The sequence below is a fragment of the Peromyscus californicus genome, unplaced genomic scaffold (assembly GCF_007827085.1).
Source record: "Peromyscus californicus insignis strain IS unplaced genomic scaffold, ASM782708v3 Scaffold_14__1_contigs__length_90479793_seg_2, whole genome shotgun sequence".
Taxonomy (NCBI): domain Eukaryota; kingdom Metazoa; phylum Chordata; class Mammalia; order Rodentia; family Cricetidae; genus Peromyscus; species Peromyscus californicus.
Window position 1 is genome coordinate 64,547,125 of NW_026294436.1, and position 26,179 is coordinate 64,573,303.

At 42.6% G+C, this 26,179-nt stretch overlaps 1 protein-coding gene across 1 annotated transcript in view; it reads left to right on the forward strand.

The window, feature by feature from the left end:
- Positions 1 to 6,990: 6,990 nt before the first annotated feature.
- Positions 6,991 to 26,179, forward strand: part of Cdc42bpa (CDC42 binding protein kinase alpha) — a 218,551-nt gene continuing 199,362 nt past the window's right edge. Inside the window, 1 exon segment of the mRNA XM_052737792.1 lies at positions 6,991 to 7,499. Coding sequence (XP_052593752.1) covers positions 7,322 to 7,499 — 178 coding nt within the window. The 5' untranslated portion in view covers positions 6,991 to 7,321.

The following is a 26,179-nucleotide window of genomic DNA, read 5'->3' on the forward strand; positions in this document are numbered from 1 at the left end:
ATTGAATAGACATCTCTGTTGTAGAATATTATTTGAAGATGTGTTACATTTGTATATGCTGTGGAACATTCATTTAGTGATGCAAAGATGTATTGCCTTCTTTTATGTTGCATTTGTTTAACTTTGTGAAGCTGTGTTACTGTGCCTGTCTAAAAACACCTGAATGTTCTAATAAAGACCTGAATGGCCAATAGTGAGGCAGGAGAAAGGATACGCAGGGCTGGCAGGCAGAGAGAATAAATAGGAGGAGAAATCTGGGAGGAGAGAATCGAGGAGCAAAAGGAGAAGGAGAGGAAGACATCAGGGGTTTGCCACACAGCTACATAGCAAGCCACAGAGTAAGAAGTAAAGAAAGGTATATAGAATAGTGAATGATAAAAGCCCAGAGGCAAAAGGTAAATGGGATAATTTAAGTTAAGAAAAGCTGGCTAGAAACAAGCCAAACTAAGGCAGTACATAAGAAATAATAAGCCTCTGTGTATTTATTTGGGACCCAAAGAGAAAAGAACAAAAGAGTAAAAATAACCAACTACATATCTCTAGAGATGTCAAATGAATGTGATTTAAGCTTCCTACTAGCATGAAGCTGTGGGACAGTTGAATTTCTTACAGCTGAATGTCTTACATGTCAACTGCAAGGTTCCGATAGGCAACCTAAGGCTACATGACCTATATGGTCCAGCCTGGGCTGTTGAGTAGTCACTTCTGTTGTATTCTACTTGTTACAAGTGCATTTGAGGCTATATAGACCCAAACTCTCAGGAGGCATATTGAATAATCTGTCATGTTTTTCAAACCATCACATATGATATTTAAAGCTCTAAGTCTTTTGTCCTTAAAAAGATGAAGGATTTATTTTGGGTCACAGCTTCAGAGGTTTCTGCCCAGTCACTTGGCTTTCATGACTGAGAGGGCATAGTGGAGCAGAGACGTTTACTTCATGGTAGCCAGGGAGAAAGAAAAGAAGGAAGTGGGGAGGGAGGGAGGAGGAAGGAAGAAAAGAGAGGGGGAATATGCTGGCCATGAAATATAATCTTCAAAGGCATACTCAGAGTAGCCTAATTCTGCCAACTGAGCTCCACCTCCTGGAATTTCTACCACTTTCCAACAGCCCAATAGCTGTGAAGCCATCAGTTAGTGAATGTACCCATTGGTGTGGTCGGTCGGAGCCCTTGTCCCACAATGACTTCTGAACACCGCTGCATGGGGAGCCAAACCTTCAACAGACAAGTCTTTGAGAGACACTGTATCCAAATTCTTACCAAGTTAATGGAGATCACCCAGTGAATCGGCATCAATAGGAGGGAGGGTTCAAAGCGCCTGGGGTCCTCCAGTGTTGGGTGATCAGGAAGGTGAGGAGGACCCAGTAAAGAGACCAAGAAAGAGGGAGAAGGAGGAATCCGAGTGCAGAAAAGTGCTCCAATGGAGAAGCGTGATCTGTGCAAACAAGTACTGTTCAGAGGTCAGGCGGGAGGGGCGTGTGGATGGCCTGTTGCTCTGTACTGGAGAAGTCATTGGTTACTGTGGCCAGTTTCCTCCGGAGTGTGGTAACCAGATCCTTCAACTCCCCCTTCGTTGGCTGTCAGCATCTGGGGTCTGGCTGCATCACTTGCACCCACCTCAGGACCAAGAGGAAGGCACTGCCTTGTTCTGTCACGACACAGGAGCCTAGAGTCTTACCAAGTGTGCTCCCTGCAGATAGAATTTATAAAGGGCCGCTAGTTATCTTTTCAATGTTCAAACTTACGAAGTAGCTCTAACAGTAGATACTATCTGTATTATGTTTGACCATAAATAGTTTAAAAAATTCTGTTTGTGGGAGAGCTTGTTTATGTGGTGCTTTAGTGAGAGATGAAAAGATAGGTTGAAATGGGCAAGATGTGCTGACAAGCAGTGGGAAATATTAGTTTATGAGCCCAAGTTAATCAAACACACACACACACACACAGAGAGAGAGAGAGAGAGAGAGAGAGAGAGAGAGAGAGAGAGACAGACAGACAGACAGACAGAGACAGACAGACAGACAGACAGAGACAGAGAGAGACAGAGACAGAGAGAGAGACAGAGAGAGAGAGAGAGAGAATAAAAACAAAATAGAAGAACTGCTCCCATTAAAATCATGATAGTTAAAAATCCACACAATGGCTGGTCAAAAATAGAGCATTTTTAAAATCAATTTTCAATTTTGAGTTTTCATTATTGGTGCTGGGGACTTAAGCATATATTCTTGAGTGACACCCTAGTCCCTTAAATTTTTTTCCCTTATAAAGTATGCATGTGTGTTCTGGAAATCAGTATGGTGATTTCTCAGAAAACTGGGAATCAATCTACCTCAAGATCCAATGATTCCACTCTTGGGCATATACCCAAGGGATGCTCAATCATGCCACAAGGACACTTGCTCAACTATGTTCATAGCAGCAAGAGTAAACTGGGGATGAGAGGAGGCAATAGAGGGGCGGGGATGGGGGATGAGAACGTGAGGGAACGGGATGGTCATGCTGGGGAGGGACGGAGTGGGAGAGCAATGAAAGAGATATCTTGACAGAGGGAGACATTATGGGGTAAGGGAGAAACCTGGTGCTAGGGAAGTTCCCAGGAATCCACAAGGACGACCCCAGCTTAGACTACTAGCAATAGTGGAGAGGGTGCCTGAACTGGCCTACCCTGGTAATCAGACTGGTGAATAACCTGTCATCATAGAGCCTTCATCCAGTAACTGATGAAAGCAGATGCAGAGATCCACAACTAAACACCAGGCTGAGCTTCGGGAGTCCAGTCGAAGAGAGGGAGGAGAGATTATATGAGCAAGGGGGGGGGGGTCAAGAGCATGATGGGAAATCTACAGAGACAACTGAACCAAGTTAGTGGGAACTCATGAACTTTAGATCGACAGCTGCGGAACTTGCATGGGACCGGACTAGACCCTCTGCATGTGGGAGGCAGTTGTGTAGCTGGGTCTGTTTGAGGGGCCCCTGGCAGTGGGATCAGCATCTATCCCTGGTGCTTGAGGTGTTTTCTAGATACCGTTACCTATGTCAGACACCTTGCTCACTCTTGATGCAGTTGGGGAGGGACTTGGTCTTGCCTCAACTGAATATGAGCCCCAGGGATCTGTCCGACTTTGCCTCCCTCGTGCAGAGGTTCCAAGCACCTCTAGCTGTGCTTCACTTTTTATAGGGGTTCTGGGGAATCGAACACAAATCCTCATGCTTGCATGGCAAGTACTTTGTGCACAGGGCTGTCTCTCCAGGCTGTTCTCCATTATTGAAACTACTCTTGAGTAAGATGGACCAAGTTAAGCTTAGGGCTGGTTGTTATAAATGTTAATTGGTACATGACTTTTTTTTTTTTTTTTAATTCTTAGCCCTGAATTGGAGAATTAATTGGAAAGCTTACAGTGGGGACTGTTTAATCGCTTCCATCCTTTCTTAACCTACCATTCCACAGTCCTGTCTCCTGTCTTGTCTTTTCTGAACGGCAGGGTAAATTCTCAACCCCTTCCTAAAACTCTCTGGTTATTTCAGCAGGACTGGGTCTGTGCTGTGGGATACGTTTAACCTCTGATTCTTGAGCTGAATTTCACAAAGACCTTCCCCCAGGCTCTTTTCCCAAAGAGCACCCTGCCAGACAGCCTGTGTCTCGCTGTGGCACTTCAAGGGCTGCGCCACCTCTGGGGCTGCCCTTTCTTTGGCTTGAGCTCAGTTTCATTAACAAGCACGTTCACACTTCAGCTGGAACATTTAAAATAACACCCGCACAATGTGTTTAGTGTTTAGTTAATTATTAAGTCCCTAAGCTTGAATTATTCAAGCAAAATTGATTGGGTTCACCCTTCTCCCTTCCCTTTGTGCTTTTAAAAAAATAAATCCTCTCCTCTACCCTCTAAATAATTTGGAAAGGTTTTTTTTTTTTTTTTTTTTTTTTTTTAATAAGTTTCAGTCCCCTGATCTGTGGGTGGTACCCACGTGCTAATAGAATAGGTAGAGAGGACAGGCAGCTTGAATCCTTTGTTAAAAATTGTGTTTAAGGCTGGGGGGTGGTGTGGCTCAGTGGGCAGAGTGTCTTTGGCCACGCTGTATCCCTTTCCAAGCCCTATAAAAAAAATAGCACCTGCAATTCATACACTCCTATTACCAGTTAGACACCTAAAGAGAACTGACAGGTTTTACTTTCCTCTCAATTATTTTCTGACTTAAAAAATAAATTACATTGTATATGTGTATGTGCACGTGCATGCATGCCACTGCAGGAGCGTGGAGGTCAGAGGACAATGAGCGGGGACTGGATTCTCTACTTCTCTTGCGCTGGCCCCGGGGCTAGAACCCAGGATGTCAGGCTTGGCGGCAGGTGCTTTTTCTTGCTGAACCATCTGGCCTGTGTGTGCTCACCTTTATTACTTACTCTCATGGACAAATGAAATTGTTAAGAACGTGCGGATTTCATCTTAAAAACTCAATGGCTGAAGAACAGGTCTTGACCTAGATAGATAATTACAGGCGGCATAAAACTGTCCTTTACTAGCTAACACTTTCCTTCAAACATGCAGAAAAAAAAAGTGTAAACACCAACGACAATGAAACGATAACAGTAACTAATAATATCAAATAATACGACCTAGTTTAGGGTTACATTTCACATTTACAATTTACTTGTACAATTACAGATCAGACACATGTAGATGCCATGGCTGGAAATGATTTCACCTTTTGTCTGACCCCATTTAAATATCACTCACATGTCAAGAACACGTTGAAAACAAGGCTGTCCTTATTTATGCTTGGCAAGAACGGACTTGGAAAGTACACATTTCAGGAAAGATTCACAATATTCTGTGAACCACGGCAACTTTAACCCCAGCCTCCATGTCTAGGCCTTCATGTCTAGTTCTTCCTCGCTTTTGTATTACCGAAATGTAAAAGTGATTCATTACCGGCATTGCCATGGAAAACGGGTGTGGGGACGGAATAGAAAATAATCATGTTTTGGAGGACGATCACAGATGGCAGTTCTGCGGGGTGGGGGGCGTGCAACAGAAATGCTATGACCCAGTTGAGCTGTATCAGAAGTAGGATCTCCCTCCATGAGCATTTTGGAGGGAACTCTCAAAATCCAAGATCACAAAACCCCCGAAAGGAGCCCACCGGCAGCGGCAGGTGCCTTGGCTCTTCAGTGACTTGTTTTTGCTGCATTGTGCTTGCTACTGGGCTGCAGGGTGGCTGTGCGCGTACCTGAAAGTGTGCTGACAGAGGGGGCTGTAGGTTTGATGACAGCGGAGAACTGTCCCCGGTAGGCCCTAACCTTGGCTGAAGAATAACAGGCATGATCTAGTTAGTCTATTTCCGGAGGAGAAACCACCAGGGTTCCACGTTGGGAAACTTTGGGGGAACAGAAATGGGAAGCACTCTCCTATGAGAACACGTATGCACGACATGGATGGTGGGAGCAGACCGGTCTCTTTGATTATTTCCTAATCCCGGGAAATGACACAAGGGCTGTGAATTAGGAACACTAAGAAATCAGGACTCTGGGGCGTGGGAAAGCCGAATGGGGGCAGGGTGGGCAGGTAAACAGCGTCCGGGGAGGGTGTGTTTCCTTCCAAGCGGTTGGAAGCCGCCGAGGGTCCCCGTGCAGGACTAGGCGACATCTCCGCAGACGTGGAGGAAGCCCGGCTTGGGGGTGGGGGTCTGTAGCCACCTCGGTGACCCCGGACGGCGGCGAGGCAGCGTGGCGCAGTCCCCAGCCCGTGCCTCGCCGGGCCCTCCCGTTCCACACCCGAGTCCTCAGGGACCCCCGGCTCCCTTCGCGGCCGCAGCCGCAGCGCCACGAGCCGGCCGAGGCGCTCCCCCTCCCGCGGGGCCCGGGTTCGGCTGGGCCGCAGCGCCGCGCCGCTCGGCTCGGCTCGGCTCGGCTCGGCTCGGCTCGGCTCGGCTCGGCTCGGCTCGGCTCGGCTCGGCGCGGGGTCGGGGGGCGGGGTGCGCCGCCATTTTGGATCCGGACGGTCGGCGAGCCTCCGCCTGCGCGCCGCGGCGGCGCCGGGAGCGGCCTCGCGGAGCCCAGGGCGCGGGCGCGAGCGGCGCGGGCGAGCGAGCGAGCGGGCGGGCGGGCGGGCGGGGGAGGAGGGAGGGAGGCTGGCAGAGGAGGAAGGGAGTGGTTGGGAACCGGGCTGCGGCAGCCTCCGGTCTCCTCCGCGGCGGCAGCGCCCCCTCCTCCCGCGCCTCCGCCGCCTGCGTCCGTCAGCAAAGATGCCCTCAGCCCGGGGCTGGGAAGAAGGGACCGGAGTCGCTGCCCCGACCGCCGCCGTCGTCGCGGCTGTCGCCCGCGTCCTTTGAATTCGTCCGCGCAGCCCCACGCCGAGGGGCGGCAGGGGCGGCAGGGGCGGCGGCGGCGGCGGCGGCGGCGGCCGCGGGGCGCGAGCGGGAGCCCGGGCGCTGCGCCCGGCGGCACGGCGCGGCCCCACGGCGGCCTCCGGCATGGAGCGGGCTCGCGCGACCCAGTAGCCGCCGCCCCCGGAGCCCGGCGCCAGAGCCGCCCGCAGCCCGCCTCATCCCCGGCCGCGCCAGCCGGCCAGGCCCCGGGAGAAGCCGGGAGGAAGATGACGCGTCCTCGCCGCAGTCCGCTGGAAGCCGGACTCGCTGCACAGCCCTAGGAAAGAAAGAGCCCGGCGGCCGCGGCTCGGCGTGCCCCGAGCCGGGAGAGCCGCTGCGGGAGCTGCCCTCCCTTGCCCGCCGAGGACTCGCCCAGGCGCTAGCCGAGTGGAGGCTGGGAGCATTTGCAGCAGAATTTTTGGCTTTCCCTCCCCCTCCATACATTCCCACCCCCCCCTTCCCACTCCTCCTTTTCCAATTTTTCTTCTTCCCGGGAAGTGAATTGCTGATGCCAAGCGGACTTTATTCATTAATGATGCAACCGGATTCGTTTCAGGATTATGTTGCACGAATTGAATTTTGAATGAAGGAGTTTTTTTTTTTTTTTTTAATTTTTGAAAGAAGTGTTGACTCTTTAGTTCGTTGTACTTTTAATTATTATTTTATTTAAGTATACAAGTTAATTGTATTATTCTCTTAAAAATATTAAATCTATATTTTATGGAAACTTACCCTGAAGATATATATGTTTATGAGTGAAATTGAAGACGCTTCCGTTAAGTGAGGTGACTGGTGTGTTGGATGTTTAATTCAGCACCGGCATTGCATGACAGTTGTTGAAATAACAAGTGGTTTATTTTTTTAAAACCACACCTTGAAAATTTTAGGCTCCGATAGTAACAGTAGACATCGTAAGGGCAATTAAAAGAAAACCAGCAGAAATCGAAGCCAACATGTCCGGGGAAGTGCGTCTGAGGCAGCTGGAGCAGTTTATTTTAGATGGGCCGGCTCAGACCAATGGGCAGTGCTTCAGTGTGGAGACTTTACTGGACATACTCATCTGTCTTTATGATGAATGCAATAATTCTCCATTGAGAAGAGAGAAGAACATTCTTGAATATCTAGAATGGGGTAAGTTGTTTTTTTTTTAACTCTATAATATGTAATTATAGTTATAATTATTAACTATAATATGAAAAAATATGTATATATACATAACACAAGAACACAAGTCAGTTAGTCAAGACTTTCTCCCTTAGTAACTGTTTGCCAGGAGTAAATCGGCGGACGCCACTTTATTGTTGCCTTGGTGTGTGGCCTCGCTGTTGGTGGACCCACTGCGTTTTTCGGGCAGCAATAAGAGCCTTAAAACAAATGCTGGATTACCGAGAGCACAGTTGTCTCAGGCATGGCCCTGTAACAGCCAGTTGGGGCGGTGGGTCGGGGAAAAGTGTTTGTTGGTTGAAACATTCCTTCCCAGGCTTTGGAAATCACTGGCGATGGGAGGAGATGTTGAAGTCTCTGTTTGTTTTAGGACAGCAGGACCTTGGAGGTGGCAATCACTGGGTTTAATTTCACCTCTGCCTAGCACAAGCAAGGGAAACTACTGAACATGGACTTTCCAAAAATTACTAGGTTCCTGAGATGAAATAATAGAAATATTGTGTGTGTGTATGTGTGTGTGTGTGCAGACAGTAGTTGGAGACTATTTGGAGGCAGCTCCCCCTGCGTTAGATTTCACTCTAAATTGAACTTGCATTTATCTACCCTGGAGAGAGTTTCGGCTTCCAGTCTTCGAAGTGTAGATGTGACCCAGACGACCCGTAGTAGTGGACTACATCAGTGATGCCAGCAAACGCTGCTGCATGTGACCTTCAAGCTAGAAGGCTTGGCTGAAGTGCCTGAGCCTCTGATGTCACTCACTTGATGAGGGAAGTCTGACATCTAGCAGTTGCCATCCTTGCCCAGCCTGGTAGTGAGTGGTACGGCAGCTCTGGAAGGGTTTTGGCCATCTAGAATTTGGTGCTGTTGAAATACTTTTAGTTAGCTAAATCGTTTTTATATTGAAGATCTTTGTTCCCAAGTAAAGCTTAATTTTCTGAAGTAAAAATAAAGTGCCCGTTGTTGTTTTGGTTTTCAAATTAATTCAAAATTTGTCTCTCAGTTCAGCCTCCGATTTAAGAATGCCCACACAAAGCAGTTCCCCAGTTTGCCAGGATTCGAAGATTGATTGCTAGCAGCATGGTGTTAGAAGGTTAAAAAAATGTGTAAATGTGAATGGAATGATTTTTACAGAACAGCTTGCCAGCATCGTGCTGGGAATGTAAGACATCTTGAGCCATTTTTCAGGCAACTTCTCTCTGGAGAGTAGGGACTTTTTCTGTCGGTACTGACTTTGTTTGCATATACCTGCCTTTTGATGTGTAGGATCCAATACTTCATGAAGCATATGGAATTTGACACCCAGTGTTTCATAAACTTAGGAATTCCGTGGTGTTTCTTTTTTGAAGACTTAAAAGGTTTCAGTACTCTTAGAGTTGGAATTTGAGTCCTTAAATTATGGCCCCATCGTTACACTCTAATCTATGATTATGATTGTCATTTAATATCCTTTTCATTTGGAAAACAGTAGGAGAACTCTCTGTATGTCTCAGTGGCAAGTATAATTTAAATAGTGTATAAGAGAAAATTGTATTTCCCCGTTTCCTGTTATATAGCAGTTTTATGCTGTGGAGTATTTTGCCATATTTTAAAACTAACCTATGTATATTCTATTAAGTATCTTTTCTTGGATGTTGTTTTCCTATGTATATGAAAACACTTTGTAAATATACATACATATTATACCAAAAATTAAAAAAAATCAAGTATTTGACTGCATTCACTATATTCTTTCATTTTTCTGAGAGAGGATCTTAATGTGTAGCTTAGGCTGGTCTTGAGATTGCTATGTAACATTACTGGTATGCACTACCGTGTGCAGGCTGTGTAGTGCTGGGGATTGAACCAAGGCTTTATACATGCTAGGCGAGTACTCTACCATTTGAGGCCCATCCCCAGTCCACATTCATTGTATTCTTATTAATTTCATGTCTTCTCTTTTTAGTTGTCTGGTATATAGTATCATGAAACCCAGCAGTCTCATAAACCGTTGCTGGAGTTTAAGAAAGGGTTATTTTTATTATTTTAAATTATGTGTATGTGTGCAGGCCTGTGTGTAGGTATGTGCTGTAAGTGCAAGCTCTCAAGAGGTCCCCAGACATCTGATCTCCTGAAGCTGGATGCTAGTGGTTGTGAATGGGTGCTGGGAATCAAATTCAGGTTCTTTGGAGCTACTGGCCAGCTCTTCAAGAGAGTAGTTTAAAATTTTTTTAAAATTATTTCTTTTATGTTTTTAGATTATAATTACATCATTTCCTCCTTTCTTTTCCTTCTCCGACCCCTTCCTTGATACTCCTTGTTCTCTTTCAAATTCATGTATTCCTAAATTCATAAATACAACATGCTTAGTCTGCATAATGTTGCTTGTATGTGTGTTTTCAGGGCTGAACCTTCGGTTTTGAATAACCAATTGGTGTGTTCTTCTCTGGGGAAGAGAGAATAGATTTTTTTTTTGTTTTTTGTTTTTGTTTTTTCGAGACAGGGTTTCTTTGCGCCTTTCCTGGTTCTTGTTCTGTAGACCAGGCTGGCCTCGAACTCACAGAGATCCACCTGCCTCTGCCTCCCAAGTACTGGGATTAAAGGCGTGCGCCACCACCGCCTGATGAGAATAGATTTTTTTAAGGAGTTATTTTGTATATTTTAGGCTCTTAAGCCTCTGGTGTGTTCTTCCCTCCATAAGAATTAAAGAGTGGGCCGGGCGGTGGGGGCGCACGCCTTTAATCCCAGCACTCGGGAGGCAGAGCCAGGCGGATCTCTGTGAGTTTGAGGCCAGCCTGGGCTACCAAGTGAGTTCCAGGAGAGGCGCAAAGCTACACAGAGAAACCCTGTCTCAGAAAAAAAAAAAAAAAAAATTAAAGAGTGGAAGTGTTGCAAGAGATGCATCATAAATGGTTTTGTTTACTATCCTTAGGCTATTGGGGATTTTAGATTAAGAAGGATACTATCTTTTCATTAAAGTATTTCAGTGCATTATTCCATCTCCATTTGTCAGTCTGTCACTACATTTTGGGAAATGTTCTGTTTCATTCTCATTGCAAAAAACGTCTAAGAATGTCTAGATTATCTAGATTAGGTTTCAGATAGTGAATTGACCAGCTTAATTTTTTATTGAATTATTAACTTTGGGGATGAAAATTTATAGGAATATTATTAAGGTTAAATTTGGCAATTTAGATCTGCTTCAGGATATCGTCTTTGGTTTGATTTTAATAATTCAAAAAGTATTGTCTTTAAGTCTGTAAAAGACCCAGTAATTGAAATAAATAGTATAGTTAAATATTCCATCTTACATTCTAGATATTTGTGTTGGGTATTTGCAATAATTGAAGTACCACGTAGGCACTCCATATTTTTATGAGGAAGTGATTGGTTACTTTTAAATATGTAGTCAAGATCCTGTGTGCATCGCTTCCATCAATTTCATTTGATTCCTTGTTATGGTCCATTTCATTTCTGTAGTGATACAGTTAATATTTTGTCATTAACAGTACCTCATGAGAAAACGGACTATTCCCAGTCAGGTATGCTGTTTTTCTTTTATAGCATTCCTTGGTTTTGGTCTGATGACTTGAGGGCGAAAGTCGATGGGGGAGGAGGAAGGAGTTAAGTTGGTGAGTGCTAGCCCAAGGGGATAAAAGCACCTTAAGACCACAGGTCACTTCTGAGTTTAATAAAGTATATTATTTTCTATATACAGCCGACAATATTTGAAAAGTTTCTTTCTTTTGATTTTTAAATTGTTGGAAAGTTTTCTACTTACACTCAGTAAGATTTGAAAGACTTTGATTGTTTTTTTAGGTTGTTGGAAAGATTAGTGTTTCTGTGTTTGTTTATATAATAATAGTTTTGATGTCAGTAGTAGAGCTCTTAAGTCATAGTGGAGCTGTAGAGGTAAAGGAGTTGTGATATTATAAACTAACTTGTTAGTGATGACTAATACAGTCACTATTCATTACATTGGTTTCCCTCTGCTTTGAAATGGGGAATTTGAATATTAAGGATTTACTAATTTATTTAAAAAGTAGATGTAAGAATCTACTAAGTACAAAAGGAACTGGTAGGGTTCTCTGTATGTGGATTGCTTTTCAGTGCTTTCTGATCCTGATTTTATAACATTTCATGTAAGTTTTCATTAAATAACTATTTTTATAGCTTATTCAGATTTTATGTCTGATTATTAGACTTATTACTGGGACACATCAATAGGTATTGTGGTATAAACATTTCCTTTTGTTAGCGTTGTTTTAAAGTATATTCTCATTTTTTAATGTGAGTTGTAATGGTGCTGGCTTGATTGGAAGGAACTGAGTTATTTCTAGAATACTTCATTTGTTCTTCCTGTCTGCCATTCCAGATGTTCACTTTTCCCCGAGTGGAATTATCACACAGAATTAAGATAGTCATTGAATACAGATGATTAAATTCATTTTAAAATAAGTCTTCCTTTGGGATCACTGTAAATGTGTTGAAAATATAGGAGGGACACTTGCTTCCTTTACACTAGGCATGTGGTCCTCTGTCTTAAGAATGGCTGTGGTCTGTCTGAGACAGTGCTGAAGCTGAGGGACAGCCTAGGAACATAGTAAGGGTAGGTAGTATTGCACCATTTCTTCCCCTTCCTCCTCTTCCTCCCTCCTTCCTGCCCCCTTCTTCTTCAGGTAGCTGCCAAATAATATTGGCCACTGCAGCATCTTACAGTATTGATTACTTGGTTAATAAACTGTTTAAGATAATAATTGCTTGTAAGTGAGAACGGTATGTCAAGATTAATATTTTAAGAATTTTAGAGCCAGGTAGTGGTGGCACACACCTTTAATCCCAGCACTCGGGGACAGAGGCAGGCAGATCTCTGTGAGTTCAAGGCCAGCCTGGTCTACAGAGTGAGTTCCAGGACAGCCAGGACTATACAGAGAAACCTGGTTTCCAAAAATGAAAAAAGAAAAAAAAAAAAGAAATTTAAAAGTACTTCATATGGAAACTTAAGGTATATCTTACTGTAGAAGTGTGAAAACAAATACTGTAATATATTGGAAATTTGATGAACTGTCCCATAAATCTTAGGACTTGATTACTATTCCATAGTAAGCCCAGTCTGCTCCAAGGTAAAAGAGCTGAACTTGACAGTTTTATTGTGCTACTCAAATCTTTTCTTGTTTGGTGCTGGGGACTGGACCCAGGGCCGTGTATGCTAGGCAAGCAGTCCACCCATTGGGTTATATCCCCAGCTTCCTTCTGACTTTTAAAATTTCTATTCTGTTTAGCCTTAAAATAAAGGAACAACTAAAATGTCACTTTGGGGATTAAGTTCAAGTTAAGTGTATAGTTATACTAATTAAAGGATATAAATAAATTCACTTTACTGTCAACAAGATTTACATCTTCTTGATGATACCTTAATAAATTATTATTGTTATTTTCAATTTTATTTAATTGTATATGTATGGATAGTTTGCCTGTATGCATGTCTGGGCACCATGTACATGTCTGGTGCCCACAGAGGCCAGAGGAAGGCTTCAGGTCCTCTAAAATTATATTTACTGATGGTGTTTTTCTTTGCATGGCTATGCAGACAGTCTTAGACACTCTTTTTAGGATAGTTTGCATTAGATGTTTTGTTCTTTTTAGCTAAGAAATTTGGGGGTAACTATTAAGTTGATGTACAGTCTTCCCACCCCTGTAACCGCTGTTATGCAGTAACTAGTTACACTTGATTTTCGTATTTATATGGCTTCAATCTGCAAATTAGTGGTAGAGTTCTAAACCTCAACTCAGAAGATTAAAATTTTTATTGATGTGTTGTTCACATAGTACCTTTTATGGACTGAAATTACGCAGTAGCCACAGATTCATGTGGTCTTTCAGTAAGTATGAAGAAAATGAACATTTTCCACAAGTATTTCCTAAACTGTATTTCAAGAGACATACTGAATATTCCACAAATTATGGGTTAATTGGATGTGTAAGGCTGAGGATAGAGCTTTGATACATGCCTTTTTACAAAGCACATTATCATAGAAAAAGTTTCAAAAAGTTCTGAACAGAAACCTTAACTTTGTTGTGCAAAGTTGGCCCAGATCATTTGAACTGTGGAACTATGAGAGGAACACTGACTGAACTTGGGACATTGTGGCCACATTAGGAAACTACAGGCAATGTCCAGAGTCTTTAAGCAGGTTATATGAAAGCACATTAAAAAAATAAATCGTCACAGTGTACTCAGAACGCAGACACAGTGGGGGTTTGGCTCCTCTGTGCCATTTAGAAACCAGAGTAGCTGAGTTTAAGTTGGGGTGGGATTCAGCCCTGGACAGGAAGATCTCCTCTGTGATGGGGAGTTCACAAATGCAGCTTCTGGTTTGTGGAAATGCTTCTTCTAACCTAGTGGTTTTGTTTTGTTTTTGTTTTTTTTTCTTTCTCTTTTTCAGCAAAGCATGATCATTTTCTATTCACTGGTACAGAGAAACTGTGAAGTAGAACGAAGCTAAATGGATTTTATGAGAACTTTGTAAAAGTGGTATAATTGTCCAGTTATAGCAAGAATCTTGTCCTTAAGTGTCAGCATTTACTAGGGGTGGCTGATACCCCAAGTTAACCCATATATGGTGAAAAGCAGTGAACACTACTTAGGAAAAACTTCTTGCTTGGTGTGACTAACGCCTCATTTTGAAATTGCATCATGAACTCCCTGTGGTTTTGTCCTGGCCAAAAATTACCATAAAGAAACATTTAAAAGTAGACTAAGAGCTCAGGTATATGGTGAATCTGACCTGTTTGCTATACTATATACTTACTTTTTCTTAGTGTTTATAGTTAGATCCACAGTATTTGCAAGATTAGCGTAATTTCTTCTTCTGACTTTTAAAAAAACTGCATGCCTTTGTAATGTGTCACCATTTCTGAAGGATGCTAACAGCTTCTTCCAGAAGTCTGTCGCTGTGTTAGTCACTTGAGATTGTGATTGATGTGATCATCATACTGTTTCTTTTGCCTTTGTTACTGTGAGGTAGTACCGGTTGAGTGCAGCATCTCCTGAGTTAAGCCTGGGTTTATTCTGTTTCTGTGCATCTGGCTCGATTTATTTATATCAAACTTGTAAATATGGATTTGTATATTCTTGGGTCTTACTGTTTTCATATCAAGTACCAAGTAGCCTTTAACACATTATGTGTCTCCACTTTGAAAATACGATATTCATATACACCCCAGAATTTAATAAAACACACAGATTTATACATGATTTTTAAAATCTTGTTAACACAATGCTTAGTATCTTTAGTGACTATGGACAGCTTTTCAGGATAGTTTCATTTAAACTACTTAGCATGATATATACTCTCCTTCCTTCCTTCCTTCCTTCCTTCCTTCCTTCCTTCCTTCCTTCCTTCCTTCCTTTCTTTTCTCTGTATCTCAGGTTGGCCTTGAATTGTGCTCCTTCTGTCTCCTGAGTGCTAGATTTACAGGTATGTATACCTACCAAGTCACAACTTTTATGTACTTCTTATCTACAACCTTATATATTTAACTTTAAAAATATTTTTTAAAAATTGAAATAACCAGTTGGGCGGTGGTGGTGCACACCTTTAATCTCAGCACTAGGGAGGCAGAGGCAGGTGGATCTCTGTGAGTTCAAGGCTAGCTTGGTCTACAGAGTGAGTTCCAGGACAGGTACCAAAACTACATAAAGAAACCCTGTCTCGAAAAACCAAAAAAAAAAAAAAAAAAAAAAAAAAGAAAGAAAGAAATAACCACAATTGTACAGAAAAATTACAAGTATAGTATACTTTTTAACCCTGAATCATGAGAATAATTTGTCTACTGATGTTCATTCCTTCCCAATGTGTTTGTATGTATATCTACATACTTTTATATAACTATAATACAACTGTTAAAATCAAGAAATTAACATTGATGAGATACTGTCATCTGAGCTTTAGAAACTTTGTTTTAGTTTTATCAGTTGCTATAATAATTTTGTTACAGCTGAAGGGTTCAATCTGGAATCCTGTGTCAGATGTGAATATTTTATTTTGCAGTATTGGTTGTGACAGGTCTTTAGGTTTGCCTTGACTTCCTGAACTTTGGCTCTTTTGAGGACTGAAGGCCATTTGCAGTAAGCCTCTATCTGGATTTTCCTCACGGTGAGATTTAGACAAAACTTGGCTGGTATCGCAGAAATGATGCACTGTTCTTCTGGTTGCATTCCATCCAATGAGGCCCAGACCCCACGCTGCCTTATTCCTTGTTACACTGGCACTGGTGGGGTTTCTCCACTGTAGTTATTCTTTGGGTAGGCATGGTGGTCCATGCCTGTAATCCTAGCACTAAAGAGGCTGAGGCAGGAGGATCATGAGTGAAAGATCTGCTGGGCTCTATAAGTGAGTTTGAGGCCGGCCAGAGCAAAATAGTAAGACTCTGTCTTAACCAAACCAAACCAAAACCAAAACAAAATCATGACAAAGCAAGTTACTTCTTTTCCTGTCATAACTATTAGAGAGGTATTTTAAATTATGTGTCTATCTTTGCCTCATTAAATTATACTTAGATCTAATGTAGCTTATGGTTGTCTGTGTTAGTCATTAGATTAGAACCCTTCCCTACAAATTAGTAGAGGAATTACCCTCACGTGCTTCAGGAAAGAACACATTGTACTGTACCAGCGTTTTTTTATGTTTGAGAATGTTTCAGGTAAAGAAAATTAAGGTGAAAATGTGGTTAGGGAAGTAGTCAAGGGCCGTATATGAGTTGTATATGCCATACTCAGTTGTTTCAGTGTTATTCTGAAAGTTGCCCGTAGTTTCCTTATTGAGGCTTAGCTTGACCCAGGTTTAGTCAGTAGAAGCCCCTCAAATTGGCCTGTGTGCCCTTTGACATGCCACCATGCCTTCTTGAACACTTTTTTGCCTTCTTGTATAAACAAGATGCCTTAGGCTTGTCCTGTTCCTTCCTTGACCCTGCCTTGGAATCAGCAAGTTTTTAGGACTCTTAGCACCTTTTAGTAGAGGAAGTTACTCTGTGGAAGACAGGATAAGGTCTCCCTGTGTCTCATTGCTGCTCTCCTAGTGGACAGGGCTGCCTTTCATTAGTCCATCCAGATCCATTGCACTGTCTCGTCGTCTACCCATTTCATGGACATATCTATGGCTGTGTTTCAAATCTGCATTAACTTTGGTAGCTACTTGTTTCTGTCCTTGTTATAGAGGGAAGATCATGAATTTGTATCAGGATCCCTAATTCCAGCCCAACAACACTGCAGGGGTCATTCTAGTTCTTTTGTCTTGTTTTTCTATGTAAATCTCCTTTCCAGCAGCTGTGTGTGTGTGTGTGTGTGTGTGTGTGTGTGTGTGTGTGTGTGTGTGTGTGTGTGTGAGAGAGAGAGAGAGAGAGAGAGAGAGAGAGAGAGAGAGAGAGAGAGAGAGAATGAGAATATAGATGAGTGCAAGATACTCTCTAGGAGGTTAGAGGCGTCAGATCCCCCAGGAGCTGGAGTTAAAGGCAGTTGTAGGTGCTGGAAACTGACCTCAGGTCCTCTGCTAGAGCAGTGGGTGCTTTCGGTGCTGAGCCATCTCTTCAGCCCCATTAATTTACTTACGAGACCTGTCTGTGAGTATTTGAGTGATCATTCATTAGTACTCCATTCTCTCCCTCATCCACATAGTCTGTTCACTCCACTCGATTGCTGCTGTCCTCATCCTTAAAGCCACACTCCACGCCTTGTTCTGTCCGACCACTACACCAAGCTTTTCTTTTCATCCCAGACTTTGCTTCACCCTTGGGTGTTCTTTGTGTTCCACGGGCTCTGACATTCTCAGTGCTGGTAGCCCCTTTGTGGATGTCCTGTGCATGAGTTCAGCTGTTAGCATCTACTGTGGTCTGTCATGACTTCCTTTTCCTCTGCTTTGTTCTGCCCTGCCTGCTGGCCGTAGGTGCACATTGTTCAGGGAGAGGGAATGGCTGTTTACTTAGTACATGCCTCTTTGCAATGGGAACATGGTCTGAGGAAGGTTTTATGAGTGATTTTGTGGTATGAACATCCTGGAGTGTGTTTACACTCCATGCAGAGATGTCACCAGATGACAGTCATGTGGGACCACTATAGGAGATGCCTGTCCTCAGGCAGTGCTCAACTATATACATACATTTATATGTATGTAATTTTAGTTAGATGCTTTTTTTTGAGAGATAGAATCTTAGTAAAGCCTAAGCTGGGTTTGAGCTCAAGTTCTCTTTCTTGCTCAGCTTCCCCCACTCACTCAAAATATTTAAGAGAAATCCTTTAAAAATTTATATAATATAACAGTCTTTTGATGTACATCCTCCGAGCTTTAGCAAATGCCGAGTCGTGGGGCAGCTAATATGGCTAAAGTATGGGGCAGTTTGTGTCGACTCCACAGTTCTCTTGTGCTGCCCTTTTATACTACATTCAGCTATTATTTAGCTGTAAAGGAAAACTGTTAGTAATTAAGGAATGTCTAGCTAGTCTATGAGTTTTTACATATTGGTTAATTTTTTTTTAACATTTTTAAAGAGACTCTCTTTAACCCCCACCCCCACCCCTTGCCTATCATCACAAATGCATGGCACATATCTGGAGTTTGATAATGCCATCATACTTGTTATACCCAAGGCTAGAAGCCATCTATATAATCTTGAAACATTGCTTGAAACTCATGTCAGGTACTTGTTACCTCTTTTATTTATCCTGTTTTATTTCAAAAGTGATTTTTTTCTTAAAAACTTAATTTTAATGGCCAAATAAAGATTAGAAAGTGATTTCTTTTTTTTTTTAGGTTTTTTGAGACAGGGTTTCTCTGTGTAGTTTTGCGCCTTTCCTGGAACTCACTTTGTAGACCAGGCTGGCCTCGAACTCACAGAGATCCGCCTGGCTCTGCCTCCCAAGTGCTGGGATTAAAGGCGTGCGCCACCACCGCCCGGCAGAAAGTGATTTCTTAAATGATGGTTTATGATTTCCTTCATAGCAGTTGACAGTCTATAAATAATTAATAGAATGAGGTAGTGAGAGAGAATAAGGACTAGGGTAAGATGCAAATAGTCTAATTTGTCAATCAGTGTTTTCTTTCATTAAGTCTGTGTTTAACCTTATTTGCACTGTATCCAGAATAAACTTTAGAGCCTAGTATTGATGATTAAACATATAAATAGAATCTCATTTTCTCTGCAGCCCTGCTAAAACTATAATGAAGATTTTTTTAATGTCATAAATGTTCCAAAACGAGAAGAGCAGAAAGCAGTTTCAGTTGTGAGGCTGAGAACACGAGTGTCACTGACTTGGGGATCTGAGAACATGGAGTTCTAATCAGCAGTGGTCAGAGCCGGGGACCTGCCCAGTTTAATTGGCAGAGTTAATGGAGGTTGAGTAGCTGGAGAAGTTGGTGACTTTGGAATGCTCTGGAAGTTGACATGTGGTGTGGGCAGGGCTGAGACACAGGGACCAACCAAGCTGGTCAGAGACAGGAAGTCTAGAGCTCCTGGTCTCTTCTTTAGGACTGTCTGCTGCAGACAGACTGAGTGACACATGAAACAGTGCAGGCACAAATGCTGAGTGTCGGGGGAAGATGTCAAGGTTCTTAGGAAACGGAGCAGATTGAAAAGGAGTTATTCAGAAAAAACTGTATATGAAGGAAAAAGTATCAGTAATTTATGTGGTTACTAGTAATGGAGGCATTGGATATTGATCTAACCAAAATTATAGTATGATTATATTGGGAGGGGGTTTGTTAGGACTTGATACTTGCTTTAAGTCCTAAGTGATGATTGTTTTCTGAATAATGGATTAGAAATAAGAAGTGAAAAACTAAGGCATAGTTTTAGCTGTTTTAGAATTTAAAAGTACACTTTTTTGAGACAGGGTTTCTCTGTGTAGCTTTGGAGCCTTTCCTGGAACTCACTCTGTAGATCAGGCTGGCCTTGAACTCACAGAGATTCTCCTGCCTCTGCCTCCTGAGTGCTTATTGATCTTATTTTTAAACTCTTTCCTTTTTGAGTTATTTCTGAGTTTTGCAACTAAGTTGTCAAAACTGGACAGTGTGAATACATTTGCATTAGAATTCATGAGTATGGTGGGCGGTGGTGGCACACACCTTTAATCCCAGCACTCAGGGAGGCAGAGGCAGGTGGATCTCTCTGTGATTTTGAGGCCAGCCTGGTCTACAGAGTGAGTTCCAGGACAGCCAGAGCTACAGAGAAACCCTGTCAAAAAAAAAAAAAATCATGAGTATATTTTTTGAGCAGATTAGTGTTTTTTCTTTTTTAGTGGTTGCTCTGTTCTTATAGATGGCAATTGTAAGTAGATCTTATCTAATTTAGGAGGGTAGTTTATTCTCGGGAAGAAGCTATGTAGGTTAAATCCTTTCTATATGTTTTTAAACATTTACATAGCTACTTCTAAAGTTACACAAGGCACATATGTAATGCTCAGCTGTTTATGGAATCGAGCACCCAGTAAATGAACTCCAGCAAAGCAGTGAAGACAGAGTGAGTCACACAGATGATGTAACGGTGTTTGGTTATAAGGAACTGAAACTCCAATGCAGATATCCAGGTTCTGAGAATCTACTGTAGTAGATTCTTTACCACCCCCATTGTCTATAGGATGGCACTGGAGCAGTGTACCCCAAAGTTAGGTGGGGAAGGAGTGAGAAATGCCTCTGCACTACCCAGAAAGAAAACTTCTGCTCTGATCTCAGATAGCCAGAGTTAGATCTCTCTCTATTTGCGAGGCAGTCTTTATGCTGGTGGTGATGGGATTGTTGAGGTACTTGAGCTGTGTGAAGGAATAATAAGAATTTTTAAACAAATTTAGACTCTAGGGAGATGGAGAGGTGGTTCGTTTATTACAGTCCTTGATATGCAAATAAGAGACCTTGAGTTCACACACTGGGCTCCCGTGTAAAAGCCAGGCATGTGTGCATTTGCACACTCTAGCACTCAGGAAAAAAGGGGTGAGGTGGGGTGGGGTGCAGACAGCTTGTGCTGGTTCGGCTTTTTTGTCAGCTTGACACAGACTGGGTCATCTGGGAAGAGGGAGTCTCAGTTGAAAAAATGCCTCCAGTTAGGTTGTCCTGCAGGCACGTGTGTGGGGGCATTTTCGTGATTAATGACTGGTATGGGAAGGCCCAGTCCACTGTGAGCCGTGCTGCCTCCGGGCAGGTGGTCTTGGGAGATAACAAAACGGTAACTATGAGTCTGGAGAGCTAGCCAGTAAGCAGCATCTCTCCATGGCCTCTGTTTCAGTTCCTGCTTCAGCTGCCTTCAGCTTTGGGCTGTGATCGGGGATATAAGCTGTGAGATGAAATAAATCCTTTCCTTTTTATGTAGGTTTTGGTCAGTGTTTTATTATAGCAACAGAAAGTAACTAGAACACAGATAGACCCCTAGAGTTGTTGGCCAGTTCCTCTAGCCAAATTGGTGAGTTCCAGTTTCAGTGAGGAGCCCTGTCAAAAAATATGGGAAGGTTTGGAGGAAGGAAAGGGGAGGGAGAGATGATGTAATTATATTATAACCTCAAAAGTAAAAGAAAAAAATGAAAAAAAAAAAAGTGGAGTTTGGCTGAAGAATACACCTAATGTAGACCTTGGCCTCTCCATGTATGCACACAGACGTGCATAAACATATGTACAATATGCACACACATGTGTAGCTAGAGTTTTCCTGCCTGGCCCACAGTCAGGATAAATCTCTCTCACCTGCCAGTCCCACAGCCGCTCAGACCCGACCAAGTAAACATAGAGACTTATATTTCTTACAAACTGTATGGCTGTGGCAGGCTTCTTGCTAACTGTTCTTACAGCTTAAATTAATCCATTTCCATTAATCTATACCTTGCCACATGGCTCGTGGCTTACCGGCATCTTCACATGCTGTTTCTCATCGTGGTGGCTGGCAGTGTCTCTCTGACTCAGACTTCCACTTCCCAGCTTTATTCTCCTCCTTGTCCCGCCTACACTTCCTGCCTAGCCAAGGGCCAATCAGTGTTTTATTTATTGACTAATCAGCAACACATTTGCCATACAGAACATCCCACGGCACACATGTGTAGCACATACACAAATTAGAATCTTAATTAGGAGGGGAGTCTGGATTCTGGTTAGATCACAAGCAGTCTCCACTGCAGTTGGGCTTTGTGGTTTATCGTTTACTGAAGCATTTTCAGTAGAAATTACTAGTACTACGTAGTTTGAAATTACTTTTGGCCTTTTCCTGGTCACCTATAAGAGGTGCTTTCTCTAATAATATACCTTTGATTTAGGGATTCTGGGCTAATCCCAGAATAGTGCTACTATGTGGAAGAGAGAATGGAATGCATTAAAATATTTGTGATTAAATTTTAATTTAAAAATTGCATATAGTCATTGAAATGTTACCTTTCACAGCCTTGCCATTTTTTGTCGACTTGTCCTTCCTTGGAGTGCCTATAAAACCTGCTTATAGTGCTTCTTTGGCCAGCAGTATGAGTCTTGGATTATGAATTGTCTTTTTAATGGGTGTCATACTAGGATCATACATCTGTAGCACAAATTCCAACATATCTATTGTTAGTGATAACGATAGATGATGTGGTTAGGAGGTCTGCTTAAAATCAATTTAATAAATATTTCTTGTGTAAAATGAATGTTATGTGTATGTGTTTGTTAGTTTTTTGTCAACTTGATACAATTAGAGTCATCTGGGAGGAGGTAACCCAGTTGAGAAAATGCCTCCATCAAATTGGCTTGTAGGCAAGACTGTGGAGCATTTCTTGATTAGTGATTGATGTGGGAGGGCCCAGCACACTGTGGACGGTGCCACCCCAGGCAGGTGGTCCTGGGTTACAACGAAAAGCTAGCTGAGTGAGCCATGGAGAGCAAGCCCGTAAACAGTAAACCTCCATGATCTCTGCTTTGGCTGCTGCTTTCAGGGTCCTGTCTTGAGTTCCTGCTGTGACTAAAAGTCGTTTTCCTGAGTGTTCTAGTTGCAGGTCGTCTCTGCCATCCTTCCCCCATTTTCGTCTTAACTCTACATGAAGGGGTGTTTTGCCTTCATGCATGCCTGTGAACCACATGTGTGCATTTCTTGTGGAGGCCAGAAGAGAGTGTTGGATCCTTTAGAACTAGAGTTACAGAGGTGGGTGCTGGGAATGGAACTACTCCAGCCCCCCTCATACCCTTTTAAAAAGAAGCATGCGCTCTGCCCAGTTTTTATTTTCATTTTATTTTTTTAAAGCGTTCTTAGGGCTAGAAGAGAAGTTAGGGTACTAGTCTGGGCATTGCTCACACTACTTCTAATCCTCTGCTGCTTCAGGTTTTGTCTTCATTCAGTAGTCTCAATGGAAGTACTTTGAAAAACTTTAGGTCTGTAGAGTCTGTATGTGCCCATTCCCTCACACAGGTGGGATCTTAACCATGGCCAGGTGCTCAGGCCCTCCAGGATTCACCTGCTCTGGCTTAGTGCAGGCCAGGGACTGCCTGCCATGGAATTCAGAAGCCAGGTAGGCGAGTGTGAAGGCTCTGGGCTGCCCCAGGAGACCCCAGAAAGCTACTTCTGAGAGTCGTGTTTCTTCTGGATTGTCAGGTCCAAGAAAAGGGCCTTTTCTTAGAATTGTAGGGTTGGGTCAAGGCTAGTATTCCGTGACTGGCTGATAGCCTCTGTCTTATAGGGTTGTGGGAATTCAGCTTAATGATGTACTTGATCTGTGGTCTGAGGAACTTTGGGGTTTCTTTTGAATGGCTGTGGACAAAAAGGCTAAAGGTTAGGACATAGAATCTACCCACTTCCATCTGATTCTGGGTAAAACCAGAACAACCAACCAGGAAAAATAATTCCAATGATTAAAATGACTTTAAAAAATAGAGTATTGGAGCATTTAAAAGGTTTGAGAGAACACGAGAATGACTTTCACAGTTTGGTATGCCTGTATTTTCATATACAGTGTTCTCCAGCCTCATCCAGACCATGCTGTTGGCAGAGATGGAGGACTAGACGTTGAGAGGAGGTGATGAGGAGAGAGGCAGGAGGTCTGACTGAGTGTCTGGACTGTGGGACAGGCACTGGACAGCACTGATGGAGCCTGGACCTGTACGGACAGATGAGAGGCACAGTCCTGGGCAGGTGGCGCCAGCCTGAGTTGCTGGAGTTTCCTTAGGGTGAGGAAAAGAGGGACAGGCCAAGAGAATTCTCCTCTTCCACGTGAAATAATACACCTCACATACTGCAGATGTTCCTACTAGGAGACAAGGCTCGGAATGGAGTCCATTTTTAAGGTATTACTATTGATTTGTATCTGAGTCAGTTAAAATTCAATTAAAATATAAACTGATAATTTCATCTTAAAACATCTACTAATGGTCAGGAAATAATCTAATGTAGTATCTTCACAGTGAAGTATTTCTGCCTATGGTATGTGAAGACTTCTGAGGACATATGTGGGTACATGGAGTTTTAAGGGTATCAACTTATAAATTTTCCACTTCCTTAAGTACTCTTTTTGAGTACTTAAGTACATCTGTTTGAGAACACTCTGAAATCAGTTGATTTTTCTTTTTCTATTTCCACTTGACAATTGCCCATCTCTCACTATGTAAAATAAAGCATACCTTTCACCCATCTTAAATCTGGGCTATAAGTGGTACCTTGCCTTGGAGCCAAATCTCTGGCTCAGAGCAGGGCAGGAACCTGCCATGGGTCTTAGCATCAAGGTACCAAGCCTGGAGGCTCTGGGCTGCTGCAGGAGCCCTGGGGCAGCTACTTCTGAGAGCCCTGTTGCTTCTGGAAGATTTGGGGTGTGAGACAGAGGGGATTGTTTGAAAATACTAACTCCCTAGAGAAGGTAAACCAAAAAGGAGATGCTGTCGAGTCTTGAAGCTCCGTTTTGTTTTGCTAGTTTACAAGCTAGTGACCAAGCCCTAGCATCTGTCTCCCTGAAAACAAACTCTAGCAGTGCTTGAGATCCTGGCTATATATGGTAACACATTTATTTGAGTCAAGAATTAAAGATGCGTTTTACAGAATTGTCTCACTTTTGCCATTGGTTTTGGAAAACCAAAGAAACAAAAGAGGACACATCTCTCCAAATAATGTTGGTATCGTTTCTCAAAAATACTGGGAAGCCAGGGATAGTGGTGTATGCCTCTAGTCCCAGCACTTGGAAGGCAGAGGCAGGCAAATCTTGAGTTTGAGTTGGAGATCAGCCTGGTCTACACAGTGAGTTCCAGGACTGCCAGGGCTACATAGTGAGACCCTGTCTCAAAACAAAACAAAATAAATATTGGGAAGTTTGAAAGAATTCAGTGCCAAACCTATCTCATCCTTGAATTTTCTTTTTGGGATAATTGTAAATTAGATTCATATCTATTTCTTTATTGATATAAGGTTATTCTAGTTAGTTTTCTTTTACTTCTTGGTTATTTGACAAGCTGGATTTTCCTAAGAAGTTGCTCATTCATTATTTGAACATTTATTTTCATTTGTTTGCAAATGGTTTTGTATTTACTATCTTACTAATAATTGTGTATTTTTAAATTTTCCAATATTGGTGCTGAGAGAGAAGACACAGTAACTAAATGTACTTGCTGCTCTTGCAGAGGACCTACGTTCAATTCCCAGCACCCACATGGTGGTTTACAGCCATCTGTAACTCCAGTTACAGGGGATCCAACATCCTCTCCTAATGTCCCAGCAAGTACCAGGCATGAAGATAGGGCACAGAAAAACATGCAGGCCAAACACCCATACACAAAATAAGTAAATTTTTTTGTTGTTTATACTTTTTCTGTTTTCTTATTTAAGCTTGTCAATGTTGTAAATTATTTTTATGTTGATTTTTCTTTAGTACTTGTTTTCTATTAATATGTACTCTCATCTCTTATTTATTTCATTTACTTTAATTCCTTTATTTTGTGATTAGTTAATGGCTGTATAGCATTTTTCATTAAATTTTTTTGTGTGTATGGGTATTTTGCCTACATTTATATGTGTGCTGCATGTGTGTGTGTGTGTGTGTGTGTGTGTGTGTGTACTGCATGTAGGTACTGCCTGTAGAGGCCTGAAGAGGTCATTGGAACTCCTGGACTGGAGTTACAGTTGGTTGTGAGTCACCGTACAGGTGCTGGGAATCGAACACAGGTCCTCTGTGAGAGCAGCCAGTGCTCTTAACTGCCAAGTTCTCTCTCCAGCCCCCAACATTTTTCATTTTTGATGTTAAATGATAAGACTTGGGGTTTCTAATGGTTTATTTATTCATTTTTATGGGCCTTGGTGTTTTGCCTCTGTGAAGGTGTTCTAGCCCCTGGAACTGGTGCTGCCATGTGGGTGCTGGGAATTAAGCTGAGTTCCTTGGAAGGGCAGCCGCTGATCTTGACCACCGAGCCACCTCTCCAGCCGTGACTCTGGCTTTCCAAATACCATCTTAGTTGCATCTCACAAGTGATTTTTTTTTAAACTTTCTAACTTTTGTTCCATTTTAAGTGCTTTCTAATTTTCTGTTTTCTCTTTTGGCTTGTGTCTTTATTTATACTGTTCAAAAGTCATTAGTTGAGAATTTTCTACCTTGTACCTTACTACCACTTGTGTAATGTTTGCGTATTCCCTCTGGCTTTCAAAATACAGTGTCTTCTAGATCTAGCTTGTTGCTTAAGTTGCTCAACTTTTTGTTTGCT